The sequence below is a fragment of the Elephas maximus genome, chromosome 10 (genome assembly GCF_024166365.1).
Source record: "Elephas maximus indicus isolate mEleMax1 chromosome 10, mEleMax1 primary haplotype, whole genome shotgun sequence".
Taxonomy (NCBI): domain Eukaryota; kingdom Metazoa; phylum Chordata; class Mammalia; order Proboscidea; family Elephantidae; genus Elephas; species Elephas maximus.
The window spans coordinates 14,130,424-14,146,028 of record NC_064828.1 but is presented as its reverse complement, the minus strand read 5'-3'; the positions used below and the strand labels follow the sequence as shown (position 1 = coordinate 14,146,028).

Below are 15,605 nucleotides of genomic sequence, written 5' to 3'. Positions count from 1 at the left end.
CATAGACACAGACATGCAGACATATGCATACACATATACATGCAGACACACACCCATACACAGACACATATAGACGTGCAGACACACAGATATACATACACCAACATGCAGACATACGACACACACACATAGACATATAGACACACACACCGACACACACATACATATATGCATGCATCCACAGATGCACAGACACACACAGACACACATACATACACGCATGCATACCCAGAGGCGCACACATACATACACACAGGCATACACAAGCCTCCTGAGGGGAAGGAGCCCTCACCGCTGTGTGGAAGCGGGCCAGGAGGCATGCCTGCTCCAGCTGGGCCCTGCGCTGTTGCATGCGCACCCGCAGGGCCTCCCAGGCCTGCAGCACAGCCTGCTGCCTCCGCCACACAGCATTGGCCTGAGGCCCAGGATACAGCTTCTGCACGCTGCCTGCAGTCTCTAGTAGCTCCTGCAGCTGGGGGTCAGAGTAGGAGACAGGGAGGGAAAGGTGGTGTCCTCCCTGAGGTGGAGGAGCCTGACCATCCCACAGACATGTTCCGTGCACGGGTACCTGAGCCCAGCGGGGAAACCTGTCCTTGGGCCATGCCTGGCTGTGCACAATGGGCCCAACTGGAGACCCCAAGGAGATGTGGGAAATCCAGAGGAAGTGAGGAACAGATGGGCCAGGTCTGAGGGGGCCTGCAGGGCCCAAGTGGGAGAGGCCACCAGACCTGGTCTTACCTGCCGCTCAGTGCCTGTGAGTTCACACTCCAGCCCCTCATGTCTCCTCAGCTGGGCCTCAGCCCCACGCAGGTCCTGGGACACACCATCTGGGAGGCTCATGGCTTTCTCCTGAGGAGCGGAGGTGACCCAGGTATCAGGAGGTAAGGGCCAGGCTCTGAGCCTGGGGTGGCTCCATTTCTAGAATCCCCTCCCTCCCCTGGCTGACACCTGGATCTGGGCGAGCACTCTCGACAGATCTCTGTGAACTCCGAGGGAGATCTCGGCATCTCTGAGCAGGAGGCCTTGGGCCTGGGTCAGCTCCCACAGCTCCGACCAGGCAGCCCTGCCCCAGGAGTGGGGAAGGCCAGCAGGAAGTCAGCGCTGAGCGGCTCTAATTCCTCCAGACTCCGCCTGCTCAGCCCTCCTCCTGCCTAGGTTGTCTGAAGGTCCTGAAGGGCTACTCCCCTCCCTAAACCTGTCCCCTGCCTTTGGGCCTGCCTGCGAACTGTCCTCCCGGGAGCCTGTCTTTCTGTCTTTCCTGGGAATTTGCCCCTTGCTACTTTTTTTTTACTGCTGTAGGGTCGCTATGAACCGGAATCGACTTGACGGCAGTGGGTTTGGCTTTGGTGTTTTCTGGTGCTACAAAGTGCAGCACTTCGCTGATATCTATGCTTTATGATATTCCTTACAGCTTGTGTGTCTGCTGCTCAATATTCCAATTAGATTGGAGTCAGACTCCAAACACTTCAAAGGTAGAGGCCGCATCTCTCCCTTTCTCGTTCACCCAGCAAACTTCCACTGAGCTCCTGTGACTTATGCCAGGCCAGGCTCTGTGCTGGGGACTATGAATAAATTGTGATCTGGCCTCAAAGCTCACAGTCCGGGGTGGAGTCATGCAGCTTGGAGGGTAGCTGGGGATGTGGGATGCCAAGGACTGTGATATGTGTGAGCCTGTTAGCTGTGGGGAAGCTCTTAGGAGGGACACTGGCCCCAGCCCAGGCAGGCTTCTCCTACCAGTCCTGGGAGCCAGTGGTTGGGAAAAGTGCCCCTGACGTGTTGGCTTTTGGGCTGGGCTCTTTGATCTGCAAACCCAGCTTCACCTCCCTTCACAGGCCATAGCCACCTGGGGCCGGCTCAGCATCCCTGGAACGAGCCCCTCTCCTGATATCTCGTGTGGTCCTTGGAGCCTGTCCACCCTCTCTTAACACCCCAGAAATTGCCTTCCCAGCACCTTCCCTCACACCCATGCCCCTGGCCTGGCCCTCTGGGCACCCACTGTAGGTCCTGCTGCTTCTGACGGACCCTGGGGGCAGCACTGGGCCCAGCCTCCAGCAGACTCTCTGCTAGCTGCTGGCAGGCGGCCACCCGTTGACCACCCATCTCCACTTGGCGCTGAAATGTTGCAAACTTGGTCCGGAGGTGCTGAGAAGAAGAGAGGAATGCGTGATGGGGTAGCCCTCAGCTGGGGAGACGGCAACCAGTCAGGGACGTGAGAAGCTTCAGCGAGTGACTGGGCAAGGTAGGGCTGGACAGCCATGGCACCTGGCCACTCCACTCAGAAGGGGGACGCAGGAGGCCCAAGCTTGTCCTCAGCCAGGACTGATGACAACCACCACCCCTTTCTCCATACAGCCCAGCCCAGGCTAGCCTCCTCTGCCCTCATCATTCTGCCTCAGGGCTTCCTCCTTGCCCCAGCCCTTTCCTCACCAGGACGTGTTCGTAGTCCTCTCCGGGGCTTTCTTCTCTGGCCACTTGCTTCTGGCTAGTGAGCCAGCTCTGCAAGTCCTCGGCTTCCTTCATAAACTCATGCAGCTTCAAGGTCCCCTCCAGCTCCTGGTCCCTGTGGTGACAGCTGTTAGTTTGTCCACACTTTGGGGGTAACTGGCCCAGTTACCTGAAGGATGAGGTTATTCATGGTCTCTGCCCAAGACTGCAGCTCTGGATTCAGGGAGAAGTAGACAAAAAGGTGTGTGCAGGGGCTGGTGAGGGGTATGGATGTGGGCAAGGGACAGATGACTGGAGCTGGGGGACCTGAGCTCCTGCCCAGCAGGCTCTTGTTCAAGAGTTTATGGAAAGAGGCGTGCAACACACAGCAGGGACTCATCCTTCTGACACATCTATACGGGCCTGGGTTCTTCTCAAGTGAGGGACCCATGAGGGGAAGAGCCAACCCCAGCCAGGTTCCCAGTACCCACTGATGAGATTGTAGTGGCCCTCACCGTGTGGCTGCCAACACCTGCAGTGCCTGCAGCTGCTTCCAGAGCCTCTCCTGCCTCAAGCCCAGCTGCTCAGGGGCCTCAGGGCCAGTGAGAGTCTGGGCCCTCTGGTCAAGCTCCTCCATGAAGCTCCAATAAAGAGTCAGTTCCTGCTGTAGGGCCTGCCAATACACAAGGACCCATGCCTGGCTCAGGCTGGGTGACTGTCATTCATCTATCCATCTGCCCACACATACACTCACCCATCATCCATCTACCCAGCCACCCACCCATTTACCCCCCACTTATCTGCCCACACATACACTCACCCATCATCTGTCTACCCACCCGCCCACCCATTTACCCCCCACTTATCTGCCCACACATACACTCACCCATCATCTGTCTACCCACCCGCCCACCCACCCATTTACCCCCCACTTATCTGCTTTTTTTTATCTGCCCACACATACACTCGCCCATCATCCATCTACCCACCCGCCCACTCATCCATTCACCCGCCCACTCATCCACCTATTGATATACTCACCCTTCCATCCACACATTGATTCACCCATCAATTCATTGATGCATCCACCCACCCACCCACCCACCTATCCATCCATTCTACCCACTGATACATCCATCCATCCATCCATCCAATAACCAGTATCAGTGGAGCACTTACTGCCCCATAAAGACATGGTCTGTGCTCTCAGGGGGCTCAGTATTTATCAGGGAACAGTGAGTGGTGGGTAATCTGGGCCAAGGAAGGAAGGGAACAGGAGGCATTCAACTGGATCCCAATATCAAAGTGTGAAAGATGGATAGCATTAATTAAGCTGCCCAGTAATGCCTGGGACAGTGGAGCTCCATGAGGGGATGGCCCTTTAGGAATGACTCAGTGAAAGTCTTCAGACCCAGAACCCACTGAAACACTGACCACTAGCACCATGCTGAAAAATGCCCAGACAAGAGGACACTTCACTGAAAACAGGAAGCAGAGCTGTTGTGTGGTCCAGGCTTTGTATCCTGTGTAGTTCTGAGAGCCAATTCCAGGGACAAGGAGGGTGAGTTCCAGGCCTCCCTTCCTTTAATCAGGGGATGCTATGGGAGGAGGTGGGTTTCAGGAAGGGTGTTTGGTTAACTCAAAGGCTGCTGTTCAAAACCTAGGGGGCTAAGAAGAAATCTGTGGAAGATGTGGAGACAGCTAGAGAAGGTGACTCCAAGAGGGCAAAAGAGCGGGGTGGGGAGAGGAAACAAGAAGAGAAGACAGGGAAATGCAGAGGCCACAGGGAGAGGCCAGGATAGTAAAGAGACTAAAGAAGGGAGAACGGTGTCGTACAGCAAGCACAGTGCCTGGGGTTGCCTCTGAAGAAGGGAACGCTGTGGGTGAGGGGGGGGAGGCTGCAGGATGTGGGTGGGGGATGGGGCTGGGGCTGGCTGGGTCTTCAGGAAGAAAGAGCAGGGCTCTGTGCCTCCTTAGGACTGTGACAATTCCTTTCCTCGTGGCCCCTGATCACTCAAGTCCAGACAGAGTAGGGAGGCTCAGGGTGTGGTACCTGGTGCTTCTTAATGAGACTGAAGGTGGCAGCCTCGTCTCTGCCATATTCCTGACTGCTCACCAGTGGCCACTTCTCCTCCACCCAGACCTCCAGCTCTGACACGTCCAGAAAATACTGCGAAGAGTGGTTCCGAGTCACCTTGGCGATCTTAGGCAGGATCCCCATCAATCATACCCTGGGGACAGCACACCGCCACTCTCCAACAGCCAGCACAAAGGGGCTCCTGGGCCCAGGTGGGGGCCAACTGGCTCCTGCCCCTGAGTTTGTGCCACTGCTATGGCCCACCTGTCTGAAAGTTCCAGGTCCACAGACCGCTTACCCACAGAGCCCATCCCAACGTTTGCCACTTCCCCTGGCCCCATGTCTTCATCCTACCTGCCGGGACGCAACAGCCTGCTGTAGGCACTGGGCCCATGCCGCACACGCCTGCTCCAGCTCTGCCCAGCGCCCTTCCAGCTTCTGGCATTGCTCCCTGATGTTCTGGGCATGGGGGTGCCCTGAGGTGGCGAGGCTCTGTCCAGAGCCTAGCACCCGCTGCACCTGTCCCCGATGGCCTTTCACCACAGCCTGCAACTCCTGACACAGCAGAGTAAGACACCTTGTGCCACAGGGTGCCCGGCCCAGAGCCATGGGTGTGTCTCCAGACTCCAGTCATGGCAAAAACCCCAGGCCCAGAGTAGCTGGGGGCAGAAACTTGGAAATCAGGACAACCAGAGAAAGAGGCTTAGAGGCCAGGGTGCCCTGAGAAGAGGCAGAGAGAATGGGATGTCAGACATCCTGGGAAAAAGAGGGGGCTCTTACCTTGTGCTTGTGGTGAAGGTGCTGGGTATCATCTGGGCACTTGGTGTAGTTGGTGGAGCTGGCACTGGGCATGTGCTCGGCCACCCAGGTGAGCTCCAGGTTGCTCAGGTGGTAGAATTGGTGCAGCTCAACCAAAGCCTGCAGCTGCAGGTGCCACGTGGCCAGGCGCCCATGCAGGGACTCCAGCCTGGGTGGAGAGTGACAAGATGGTAGCGCTTGAGAACTGGGTAAGGACCAGGCCCTCAATTCTTTCCTTAGCCCACCAGGGACCTCTGAGGCGCAAGGTGGGAGAACTGAGGAAAAGCTTCATCTGATGAGGAGGCGGATGGAGAGCCCACGGCTCCACCTCACTGCCCAGATCACCTGCCTGGCTTCAGACTGCAGGGCACCCCGTTCAGGATGCCTAACTGCGGTCTCTGGCCCTCCTACCCCAGGAATGACTCTGCTCACAGGGAACGAGGTTTGGGCAACCTGAGGTCCTACAGATGCCACCCTCCTGTGCTCACTGGGTCAAACCACCCTCAAATTCACACAGCGCAAAAAAAAAAAAAAATTTTTTTAAGGGACACACAGTAGGGTGAAAAAAAAAGGGAGGAGTGAAGATGGGGCAAAATGGCCAGTGGAGGGACAGGGGCCCACCTCTGGAGGTACTCCTGGGGCTCCTCCAGGAAGCTCTGGAAATTGAGCACATGGTGGGCCTGGGAACTGAGGGCAGCCATCTTGCTGGCCAGAGCCTGGCTCTCGCCCTTCAGTTTGCGGTGCTGTTTCTGCAGCTCCCGGCTTGGGCGCAGGTCCTGCTCCATTCCTGCACCCTGCAGGGCCCCCTCTAGCTGCTCCAGCTTCTCTTCGGCTTCCTGGGAAGGGATGCAGGAGGCTGCATGAAGCTCTCTGTATAGAGGACGGCATGTGCGCCTCCTGGGCTCTGCCTGTCCACCCAGCCAGAGGCCACAGCATCTGTTGGAGCCATGAGCACGTCAGATTCGCTTATTGGAGGCCTCTGTCCCTGCATTGTCAACCCACGATCAGCAATACCCAAACCTTCTCCCAGAGCCTCATGAACACCCCAACTCCCTTGTGCTTCTTCCTCCCCAGCTGACCATGCCCTGGGCACGTAGGAGACAGTCCTGCAACTGTCTACTGTTGGGTAAAGCCACGTTCAGCTTGTTGTAGTGCAGGGACCACCAAGCACTGCAGGCTTCACAGGGCACTGCAGAGTTAGCAGCCCACCCAGACCCTTCCCCTTCCTTCCTGCTCCCACCCCGCCCCAGCCCAGACTCAGTCTCCCTCCTTCGCCCTGCACCCCCTCAGCTGACCTGCAGCAGCTCCAGGAGCTGCTCCTGCTGTCTGGCCTGCCGGAGCTTGTCCCCACGCTCAGCCATCTTGCAGTTCAATTCCTCCCATTTGTGGCTCAGGCCCCGAAGCCTGGCCTGCACGTCCTCCTGGGCATCCTGAGCGTGGAGCCCACTGCTCAACAGTTCTCTCCCAGCCTGCAGTGGAGACAATGGCCCAGGGCAGCTGGCTGAGCTGCTGGCAGAGGTGGGGGGTGGCTGGCTACAAGCTGCATTCCACAGGCTTTCTGGGCTCAGGCAGTTCAATGTGGCCCTGGTCTGTGGGCAGAGGCAGAGGGCTTTCCTCTGAGCCCTGCAAGTACAGCAGGGAACAGCTTGGTCCTGGTGGAGGTGGCAGTCTCTGGAACTTGTCCTGGAGAGTTGGGGGAAGGATGACAGCAGCTCTCAGGGCTGGCTTGGGTGCCAAGGCAAGAGCACGCCCAGCTGAATGAAGGAGGTAGTGGGGGATCCTAACTCCACAGTAGCTGGGGGTCATTCTCCTTCAGGGAATGTGGATCCTAAAGACGTGCAGTGCGGTTTTGTTGGGAATTTGAAGACAAGCTGGCCCTGCATCCTCTGTCCAGCGTACCCACCTGCTGCAGGTCCTCCAGGTGCCTGTGGGTGGCCAGCAGCTCTCTCTCAGCTGCTTCATGCCACCTGAGTTTCCGCAGGATATTCCTGGGCTCTGGGGCAGGCTCATCTGCTGCCATCAGCTCCTTCTCCTCCATCCACAGCATCAGCTCTGCCACGCCCTGCTTCCATTCCTGCCCACAAACAGGAGTGTTATGGACTGAACTGTGTCCCCCCAAAACGTGTGTAAGCTTGCCTAGGCCATGATTCCCAGGTCTTCCATTTTTGTGATCTGATGTAATTATCCTATGTGTTGTAAATCCTAACCTCTATGATGTTAACAGGCAGGGGTAGAGGCAGTTATGTTAATAAGGTAGGACACAATCTATAGGATTAGGTTGTATCTTGAGTCAATCTCTTTTGAGATATAAAAGGGAGAAGCGAGCAGAGATGAGAGGAACCTCAGTACCAACAAGAAAGAAGAGCTGGGAGTGGAGCATGTCCTTTGGACCCAGGGTCCCTGCACTGAGAAGCTCCTAGACCAGGGGAAGTTTGATGACAAGGACTTTTGCCTAAAACCTACAGAGAGAGAAAGCCTTCCCCTAGAGCTGGAACCCTCAATTTGGACTTCTACCCGCCTAAACTTTGAGAGAATAAAATTCTGTTTGCTCAAGCCATCCACTTGTGGTATTTCTGTTATAGCAGCGCTAGATGACTAAGACAGGGAGAGAGCGGGCTTCACAGCTTGGGAGCAAGGCTGGTGTAGGGAGCTCTAAGGAAAGGGTCTCTGGGACACCCATGGAAGAACAGGGCCCAGAGCCAATCCTGGGGTCCAGGAGAGGTAGGGCCTGAGGTTTTCGTTGTTGTTGTTAGGTGCCGTCGAGTTTGTTCCGACTCATAGTGACCCTATGCACAACAGAACGAAACACTGCCCGGTCCTGATCCATCCTTGCAATCGTTGTTATACTTGAGCTCATTGTTGCAGCCACTGCGTCAATCCATCTCATTGAGGGTCTTCCTCTTTTCTGCTGACCCTGTACTCTGCCAAGCATGATGTCCTTCTCCAGGGACTGAGCCCTCCTGACAATATGTCCAAGGTATGTAAGATGCAGTCTCGCCATCCTTGCTTCTAAGGAGCATTCTGGTTGCACTTCTTCTAAGATAGGTTTGTTCATTCTTTTGGCAGTCCATGGTATATTCAATATTCTTCACCAACACCACAATTCAAAGGCATCAACTCTTCTTCAGTCTTCCTTATTCATTGTCCAGGTTTCACATGCATATGATGTGATTGAAAATACCATGGCTTGGGTCAGGCGCACCTTAGTCTTCAAGGTGACATCTCTGCTCTTCAACACTTTGAAGAGGTCCTTTGCAGCAGATTTACCCAATGCAATGTGTCTTTTGATTTCTTGACTGCTGCTTCCATGGTGTTGATTGTGGATCCAAGTAAAATGAAATTCTTGACAACTTCAATCTTTTCTCCATTTATCATGATGTTGCTCATTGGTCCAGTTGTGAGGATTTTTGTTTTCTTTACATTAAGATGCAATCCATACTGAAGGCTGTGGTCTTTGATCTTCATTAGTAAGTGCTTCTCTTCACTTTCAGCAAGCAAGGTTGTGTCATTTGCATAACGCAGATTGTCAATGAGTCTTCCTCCAATCCTGATGCCCCGTTCTTCTTCATACAGTCCAGCTTCTCGTATTATTTGCTCAGCATACAGACTGAATAGGTATGGTGAAAGAATACAAGCCTGATACACACCTTCCCTGACTTTAAACCAATCAGTATCCCCTTGTTCTGTCCAAATAACTGCCTCTTGATCTATGTAAAGGTTCCTCAAGAGCACAGTTAAGTGTTCTGGAATTCCCATTCTTCTCAATGTTATCCATAATTTGTTATGATCCACACAGTTGAATGCCTTTGCATAGTCAATAAAACACAAGTAAACATCCTTCTGGTGCTCTCTGCTTTCAGCCAGGATCCATCTGAGATCAGCAGTGATATCCCCGGTTCCACATCCTCTTCTGAAACTGGCCTGAATTTCTGGCAGTTCCCTGTCGATATACTGCTGCAGCCGTTTTTGAATGATCTTCAGCAAAATTTTGCATGCATGTGATATTTATGATTAAAAAAATTGTTCTATAATGTCCACATTCAGTTGGATCACCTTTCTTGGGAATAGGCATAAATATGGATCTCTTCCAGTCAGTTGGCCAGGAAGCTGTTTTCCATATTTCTTGGCATAGACGAGTGAGGACCTCCAGCGCTTCATCTGTTTGTTGAAACATCTCAATTGATACTCCATCAATTCCTGAAGCCTTGTTTTTTGCAATGCCTTCAGAGCAGTTTGGACTTCTTCCTTCAGTAACATCGGTTCCTGATCATATGCCACCTCTTGAAATGGTTGAACATTGACTAATTCTTTTTGGTATAATGACTCTGCGTATTCCTTCCATCTTCTTTTCATGCTTCCTGCGTCGTTTAATATTTTCACCACAGAGTCCTTCACTGTTGCAACTCGAGGCTTGAATTTTTTCTCCAGTTCTTTCAGCTTGAGAAACACTGAGTGTGTTCTTCCCTTTTGGTTTTCCATCTCCAGCTCTTTGCACATGTCATTATAATACTTTACTTTGTCTTCTTGAGAGGCCCTTTGAAATCTTCTGTTCAGTTCTTTTACTTCATCAATTCTTCCTTTTGCTTTAGCTGCTTGACGTTCGAGAGCAAGTTTCAGAGTCTCCTCCGACATACATCTTGGTCTTTTCTTTCTTTCCTGTCTTTTCAATGACCTCTTGCTTTCTTCATGGATGATGTCCTTGATGTCATTCTACAACTCGTCTGGTCTTCGGTCACTAGTGTTGAATGCGTCAAATCTATTCTTCAGATGGTCTCTAAATTCAGGTGGGATGTACTCAAGGTCACATTTTGGCTCTCGTGGCCTTGCTCTGATTTTCTTCAGTTTCAGCTTGAACTTGCATATGAGCAATTGATGGTCGTTCCACAGTCGGCCCCTGGCCTTGTTCTGACTGATGATATTGAGCTTTTCCATCGTCTCTTTCCACAGATATAGTCAATTTGATTTCTGTGTGTTCCATCTGGCGAGGTCCATGTGTACAGTCGTTTATGTTGGTGAAAGAAGGTATTTGCAATGAAGAAGTCCTTGGTCTTGCAAAATTCTATCATTCGATCTCTGGCATTGTTTCTATCATCAAGGCCATAGTTTCCAACTATTGATCCTTCTTCTTTGTTTCCAACTTTCGCGTTCCAATCGCCAGTAATTATCAATGCATCTTGATTGCATTGATAAAAATTTCAGACTGCAGCAGCTGATAAAAATCTTCTATTTTTTCATCTTTGGCCCTAGTGGTTGGTACGTAAATTTGAATAATAGTTGTATTAACTGGTCTTCCTTGTAGGTGTATGGATATTATCCTATCACTGACAGCATTGTACTTCAGGGTAGATCTCGAAACGTTCTTTTTGAAGATGAATGCAACACCATTCCTCTTCAAGCTGTCATTCCCACCGTAGTAGACTATATGATTATCCAATTCAAAATGGCCAATACCAGTCCATTTTAGCTCACTAATGCCAAGGATATCGATGTTTATGCGTTTCATTTCATTTTCTGCCAGTTTGTCATACTGTGGGGGCTTGTGTGTTGCTGTGATGCTGGAAGCTATGCCACCAGTATTCAGATACCAGCAGGGTCACCCATGGAGGACAGGTTTCAGCTGAGCTTCCAGACTGAGACAAACTAGGACGAAGGACCCGATGGTCTACTTCTGAAAAGCATTAGCCAGTGAAAGCCTTATGAATAGCAGTGGAACATTGTCTGGTATAGGCAGCTCTGGGGAAGAGCTGCCTCCTCAAAGCAGAGTCGACTTTAATGATGTAGATGGAGTAAAGCTTTCGGGACCTTCATTCACTGATGTGGCATGACTCAAAATGTGAAGAAACAGCTGCAAACAGCCATTTAATAATCAGAACCTGGCACGTACGAAGTATGAATCTAGGAAAATTGGAAATCGTCAAAAATGAAACGGGCCTGAGATTACTTCTCCCCAAATGGGGAGGAGAAAACTGAGAAGATTGGGAAGGAAAATGTCTGATGGAAAACAGTAGAAGGAGGCCCCAGGAGTTGGGTTGGGGCCTCACGGTGCCCTGTGCCAGAGATGAGGAGCACCTGGTTGGGTCCCCACTACTCCAGCCGCTTCAGGTCTGGTATTGGCCATATTGCTCCAAACAGGCTCAAGCTGTGTGAGCCTGTGGGCTGGCCCAGCTCTGAGCACCTATAAGGGACTGAACAAACATCGAATAGAGCCAAGGTCTGCACCTGGTGCCCATGCAAGAGTCTAAGGGCGTCCAAAAACGATAGAGATGAGGGCATAACTTGACAAGGGAGAGTGTGGGGTTATTCAAGAAGCCTGGACTTTAGCCCCAGCCCTGCCTCTGAGAGTGGAGGGCCCACCATCTCAGTTTTCCTCTTCTGGAAAATTCAGGGCCATAATGCCTACTTCAAAAGTTGTTCTACACAACAGAGAACCCCTGAGGGAGCAGGAGAGCAGTGGGATGCAGACCCCAAATTCTCATAAGACCAGACTTAATGGTCTGACTGAGACTGGAAGGACCCTGGTGCTCATGGCCCCCAGACCTTCTATTGGCCCAGGACAGGAACCATTCCCGAAGCCAACTCTTCAGACATGGATTGGACTGGACAATGGGTTGGAGAGGGATGCTGGTGAGGAGTGAACTTCTGGGATCAGGTGGACACTTGAGACTATATTGGCATCTCCTGCCTGGAGGAGAGATGAGAGGGTGGAGAGGGTCAGAAGCTGGCGAAAAGGACACGAAAACAGAGAGTAGAGGGAGAGGGCAGGCTGTCTCATTAGGGGGAGAGTAATTGGGAGTGTGTAGCAAGGTGTATATGGGTTTTTGTGTGAGAGACTGACTTGATTTGTAAACTTTCACTTAAAGCACAATAAAAATTAAAAAAAAAAAAGTTGTTCTAACAATGACGACATAATGTATGGAAAGTACTTTGTAAGCTGCACAGCGCGCCATATCGTTTCACTGTCGCTACGGCAGCAGTGGCATCCTCTTTGTGAGGCCTCATGTGCCTGGGCCAGGCCTCTCACCTGGATCTGGAGGGAAGCCAGCAGCTGCCTCCTCCTCTGCTCACTCCTCTCCCGGACCCTAGTCCACTGTGCCCGGACACTCTGCAGCCGCTCTCTGACCCTGAGGGCAGGAGGAGGTGGGGGATGTGGATGAGGGCTCCACTCTGCCCAAGGCTCAGCTCAAAGGATGGGCCGACCCAGCCCAAGGTATGCCCTCTGCTCTTCTTCTGCCCACCCATGTCCCTGGGTCAGGGGGCTCCCGCCAGCCTCGGGGCAACAGTCTGCACAGGCTAACAGAGACAGGGAGGCAGGCGCTGTCCAGACTGGCCCAGACTCACGTGTGTGCTGAAGGGTGCTGGCTCTGGATCAGCTTTTCGCCATGTGCCTGCAGAGCCTCTGCCCGAGGGCCCAGGCTGCCCAGGAGCCACTCAAACTCCTGGTGTCGCTGCAGCAGGCTCTGGGCCTCTGCCACGTTCTCCTGGGGGTGCAGAGGCCTAGGTCATCCTGGGAGGATGGGGGTCAGCACCATCTCACCCACTGCAGCCCCAGGGCCCCCTCCTTGGCCTGGCTTTTGGACCCCAGGAGATGAGCTCCCTCCAGTGTTGGGGGAGCAACACCCCAGCTCCCATCCCTGGTTCCATACCCCGAGGCGGTCCAGATGCAGCAAGGCCTCACGGTTGGCACAGGCAGCGGTGAAACCGGCTGCTTCCCAGCCAAACCTCTGCAGCTCCAGCGCCTCCTGCAGTTGCTGTTGTCGCTGCCCCCAGGCAGCCCTCAGCTCACCGCTTTGCTGGCCCAGAAGCCCCAGAGCACTGGCCACCTCCTGGGAGCCTGGGGAGTTCAAGGCCACCACACGCTGGCCCTGAGCCTCCAGCTGCTGCAGCCTGTCCAGGACAGCAGGTAGAAGGTCAAACCTCCAGCTCTACTTGCCACCCTTCTTCCCCTTGCCTCCATGCTTCCTTTCTCTTGGAGCTCTGATGTGAGAGCACTGGCAGGAGGGGTCTGAGGTTGGCTAGCCCAGTTGGCTTACTCATCCCGTGGGATAGCTGTGGCTGCCACTAAGGAGGCACTGAGGATACAGGTCCAGTCCCGAGCTTAGGACTTAGGTGCACAATCATTCCCAGGCTCCCTGCATGTCATAGCCCTTGTTCTAGTGGGCTGTCCTGCAAACATGGACTGCTGGTGGCCAATGTCCCGCCAAGTGACCATGGCTGAGCCAGCACAATTCAGTAAGTGAAAAATCACTCAGGCCACAGGCCTGCCTGCAGGACCACTGCTAGCCCATATAGAGCCTTTGAGCAATTAGAAAAAGTGCTCCTTCTTTCATCCTGGCAGAGCAAAATCCGCAGGCACCCAGCTTGGGGACAGCTAACACCTTTGTGTGAATTTGAAAAAAGGCTCCACTTGCTTGAGGTAGAGACAGCTCTGACCTGGGTGGCAGGCTCTGGCGAGCAAAGGATAGGAAGGTTTTCAATGTCCACTGGACCACCAGTCAGCCTCCCCCAGGTGGGGCACAGCCTGCAGGCCGCACGCGGTGCCCTGCTGGCCTGATGGGCACATCATCCCTGCATGAGGAGAGGCCTTGCCAGGCTGAGGAGCTGTGTAGCTGAGTCCCAGGGTGAGTCCTGAGCCATTTGACTCCAGCCAGGGCCCAGGGGGGTCTGGTTACCCAGAGTGCCCAGGGAGGCTAGGCCACCCTCACTGAATGCAAGCTTCCAGGCTCGCCTGAACTGGGTCTGGCCAGACTCAGGATGGACAGAACCTCCCAGACAGCTCAGACTAGGCCCTGGGTCCCTTCCTGAAGTATGCAGAATTCCCGATCCAGCCCTAGGTTGCACCCTGCCTCCTCGTGAATCTGCCTCAACCATCACGTAGGACACCTGCCTGCCACTCCCCTGCGTGGCCACGCTGCTTCCTGCCGCTCCCTCTCTGGGCCTGTTGTGTGGCCTGAAGCGTGGCCTGCCCGCCCTCCCATCCTGACCTCTCCTGCCACAGGCGGATCTGCTCCAGCAGGTCCTGGTGCTCCATCAGCAGCCGCTGGGCCAAGGCCACATCCACCACCTCCTTCTTGCTGTGCAGCCGAGCCTGGATTCCCTCTGCCCACAGCAGCAGTTGCCGGCTTTCCTTCAGGAAGCTGTGTCGGGCCTGCGCCTCAGCCTGGGCCTGGGCCTGACGGGCAGCCTGCCCCTGTGCTTGCTGCAGCAGCCCCCGCAGCATCTCCACCTGTTCTCGCAGGGGCTGGCTCTCTGCGGGGCCCGACGCCTCCACCCTGGGGGACAGGGCCACAGCAGTCAGTGCCCCGCCTCCCCTGGACCCACTGCCCCAGGCACAGCTCTTCTGCCCGGACCCGGTGCCCCAGGCACAGCTCTTCTGCCCGGACCCGGTGTCCCAGGCACAGCTCTTCTGCTGGGACCCGGTGCCCCAGGGAAAGTGGTGACAACTCTGAACTCCCACCTCACGTTGACCTTGGGCAGCAGGAACATGTGACTTCCTTTCACCTGAGCAATTTCCCACCGGTTTCCCCCAGCCTTTCCGAGAGCACACCCTCCCACTTCCTGCCCCCTCCCCTTCCCATAGCCCTGCTCATTCTGCCTTCACTGTCCCCCAGTGCAACCCCACCATGCCCACCTGTACTTCATGGCCATGCTCTGCAGGTGGCGGATCCTCCCCTCCAGCACTAGCATCTCCTGCTGGGCCATTTGTAGGACGCGCAGGCTGCCCTCTGACCTCCCCGGTTCCAGGCCTTCCAGCCGGAGTATCACGTCCTGCAGCTGGGCCTGGGTGGAGCCACACTCCTGCAGAAGGCCACACATATCTGCCATGCCTGCTAGCTCCACCTCCTTCTCCTTTGTCAGGGCCTCCAGCTGTCTCCACCTGGGCAGAGGGCACAGGGCATGTCTCCATCACAGGGAAGCCTCCCGTCCATCTCAGGCCTTGGCCACACAGCAGAAGCTGCCAGGCTGGCCACCCCCAGGCCCTCTCCTCCCTATCTCTGACACGCCAGCCTCTCCACTAGCATCTGGGGGCAGGTGAGCAGGCACCCAGGCCTGGCGTCCACCTGCCCCACCACCCTGCACTGCCTCCTCACTCTCACCTCCGGCTCAGTTCCTCCTGCTGTTGCTGGACCTGTGCAGAGTCCCCGGGATACATCTGCTTCAGGTGCTCAGCAGAGCTGCTGACCTCAGCCCAGCGGCCCTTTCCTGCAGCCAGGGTGGTGAGGAAGTTCTGGAGAAAAGGAAGACCCCGGCCTTTGAGGGATTCACTCTTCCCATACTCCCCTCAAGCCTACAATTGACCCCCACCACG

At 54.4% G+C, this 15,605-nt stretch overlaps 1 protein-coding gene across 1 annotated transcript in view; it reads right to left on the bottom strand.

Annotated features, from left to right (window-relative positions):
• Positions 1 to 15,605, bottom strand: part of SPTBN5 (spectrin beta, non-erythrocytic 5) — a 60,244-nt gene that overhangs the window by 27,550 nt on the left and 17,089 nt on the right. The window contains exons 16-33 of the mRNA XM_049897657.1: positions 15,394 to 15,524; positions 14,928 to 15,173; positions 14,281 to 14,568; positions 12,943 to 13,183; positions 12,638 to 12,777; positions 12,321 to 12,420; positions 7,203 to 7,373; positions 6,595 to 6,768; positions 5,921 to 6,135; positions 5,282 to 5,468; positions 4,856 to 5,056; positions 4,478 to 4,594; positions 2,940 to 3,097; positions 2,428 to 2,560; positions 1,997 to 2,142; positions 949 to 1,063; positions 739 to 849; positions 293 to 472 (exon numbers count right to left, since the gene is read on the bottom strand). Coding sequence (XP_049753614.1) covers positions 293 to 472; positions 739 to 849; positions 949 to 1,063; positions 1,997 to 2,142; positions 2,428 to 2,560; positions 2,940 to 3,097; positions 4,478 to 4,594; positions 4,856 to 5,056; positions 5,282 to 5,468; positions 5,921 to 6,135; positions 6,595 to 6,768; positions 7,203 to 7,373; positions 12,321 to 12,420; positions 12,638 to 12,777; positions 12,943 to 13,183; positions 14,281 to 14,568; positions 14,928 to 15,173; positions 15,394 to 15,524 — 3,054 coding nt within the window. The remainder of the gene's footprint in view (positions 1 to 292; positions 473 to 738; positions 850 to 948; positions 1,064 to 1,996; positions 2,143 to 2,427; positions 2,561 to 2,939; positions 3,098 to 4,477; positions 4,595 to 4,855; positions 5,057 to 5,281; positions 5,469 to 5,920; positions 6,136 to 6,594; positions 6,769 to 7,202; positions 7,374 to 12,320; positions 12,421 to 12,637; positions 12,778 to 12,942; positions 13,184 to 14,280; positions 14,569 to 14,927; positions 15,174 to 15,393; positions 15,525 to 15,605) is intronic.